The 2,116-nt window shown below is 41.7% G+C and overlaps 1 protein-coding gene across 1 annotated transcript; it reads right to left on the bottom strand.

Annotated features, from left to right (window-relative positions):
• Nucleotides 1-432: 432 nt before the first annotated feature.
• On the bottom strand, nucleotides 433-1,667 carry LOC113345370 (EP1-like glycoprotein 2). Its single transcript, XM_026589140.1, has one exon. It carries the CDS (start codon nucleotides 1,610-1,612, stop codon nucleotides 590-592), a length of 1,023 nt encoding a protein of 340 aa, XP_026444925.1. The 5' UTR covers nucleotides 1,613-1,667; the 3' UTR covers nucleotides 433-589.
• Nucleotides 1,668-2,116: the final 449 nt, after the last annotated feature.

The following is a 2,116-nucleotide window of genomic DNA, read 5'->3' as shown; positions in this document are numbered from 1 at the left end:
GCGCCTCCGACACGTCTTTAGAGGAAACACAACTGAAGCTGGGACCTATGAGGTTTGACGGATACCTCAAGTTGGAGAGAGGAAAATAAATTGGAAACTGCCAAGCTATGTTGGAGAATGCACCACGAGCTAGATGAACATGCCCAAAAGGGAACAAGGCACGTATTACAAAGCATGCATTGACTAAGCAGGTGAGTGCGTTTACAAAACATACCAATGACTCGGACAGTGCGCCGCTAGAACAGATGAAGGAGAAATGACACATGGGGACTCGAGAGAGATGATAAGATTCATCAAAAAAAATTATATTGTGACTGCGGGATAGCCTGACGTCTAACCAAACAGTCATGAGACTTAATGTAGATACCCAAAAGTTCATAGAAGGATAAAATATGAAATTATTTAAATGGAACGACAAAGGAAGATACAGAGTCGAAGTAAGAGTTCATGGAGAACTGATTGAAGTGTTGTATAAAGGAGTGTGTTGGCAGAGAGCTGGAGAGTGCGCTTAAGGCGATTGGATACAATTTATTGATATTTTCGAAAGTACAAACCAGCCTCTAATCGACTGGCTAAGCTATACAGTTGTTCATGGAGTGAACATACAACCCAACTCAACCATAGATGGGCAAGAGGCACATATATCTGGGTCACAGAACGCAGTTGAACCACATTTTGATTCCAATGTGCATTCTTGCACGGTATCTCCGAAAAACGCATAACTCTTACTCCATCCCAGTTGTGTAGAGTAGGCATAAACTCTCAGGTTCCCGTCGGATTCTAACCGGAGAAATGTATACGCATGATTGTAATTGATTTTCTCAAGTACTATGACTTTTTCAGAGGGAGTGGCAGGTTTTGCAAAACCCAGCTTTAGAACATGACTAGTCGTAAGAGGATCTCCATGAACGGAATCGAATTTTACACTTGAAAGCCCCGGAGCATCCCAACCGGCATATAGAAGTAAGAAATCTGAATCGTTTATGTACATTATGAACCCTTTTGTGTCCATCTGAATACTGTAAAGACCATCCCGGCTATCTTTTTCAGCGGCGCGACTAACAAGTTTCTTGCCACCGTCGAGCTTAAGCGACTGACCTCTCAAAAGGGTATCGCTAGGATGATCGAAACTCTGCCAAACAAACTTCCCATTTTTATCATGAAGTACTAAATTCCCATTAGGCTGCATGGAAATACCAGTAACACCTTTGTTGGCTGTGTTGGTCTGCCAAACTACACGGCCATCAAAATCCGCAAGGACTAAATTACCGTTACTGCCGAAAGTGAGAGTAGCCTTTTCATGAACAGGGTCGTTACGATTAGCTTCCCAAACCCAACGCATCGTTGATTCGGCGTTAGGAGGACCGGCGCCTATGGCAAGACTATATGCATTAGGAGTTGAGTTATAGAAATACAGTCCGAACGGGTTTTTATAAACGGCTTTAACGGCACGGTAATTCGCCAAATACTCTGCACTAAATCCTCCAAATGCACCTTGGTTTACGAATCTGAAAGTTTTATTTCTCGGAACTGTAGATTGAACTGATAAGATACTAGAACAGAGGAGGATTATGAATATCAGAAGGAAATGTTGAGGAACCGGAGGAGCCATGAGATTTGAGTAGGTTGTGTAAAATGTTGATTAACAAAGAGTCTATATATAGATTTTCTGGTGCAGTGATCTCAAATGGGATAAGATTTGGCATTTCGATTTGAGTAAGCTTTCACATTGTCTGGTCAAAAGAGCATATCTAAGAACCATGGGCAAGCTACACTAACGTGTGCAAATCTTCAACAATCTAAACATATTCAAAGTCCAAAGCATTATTATACTAACAAATTTTAAATTTCAAGTGATGCTGTCACGCATTAATGGCTCAATCTCTAGATTGACTTTCTGTTATTAATGTCAAATTGCAGTTTTTCCACATTAACAAGATATCTTGTCATAACATCCGCTACGTACGGCACAATGACAGCAGCAGCAGTGCCATGGTGATGTTCCGGGAAGATCAAGAGCCCATGGATAATGCCAAATCGTGGAAAGATGCTGTAATAAAGATAACTAGATTTTTTGCCCGTGTTACCCCGGGCAGCTCCGCAAACTTGGTTCACC

The sequence above is a fragment of the Papaver somniferum genome, unplaced genomic scaffold (genome assembly GCF_003573695.1).
Source record: "Papaver somniferum cultivar HN1 unplaced genomic scaffold, ASM357369v1 unplaced-scaffold_81, whole genome shotgun sequence".
NCBI lineage: Eukaryota > Viridiplantae > Streptophyta > Magnoliopsida > Ranunculales > Papaveraceae > Papaver > Papaver somniferum.
Note: the sequence above shows the minus strand (reverse complement) of the source record. Positions and strands in the feature narration are given on the sequence as shown.

Excerpts from the sequence above, each read along its gene's own strand:
- LOC113345370 (XM_026589140.1), bottom strand. The coding sequence starts at position 1,612 with ATGGCTCCTCCGGTTCCTCAACATTTCCTTCTGATATTCATAATCCTC.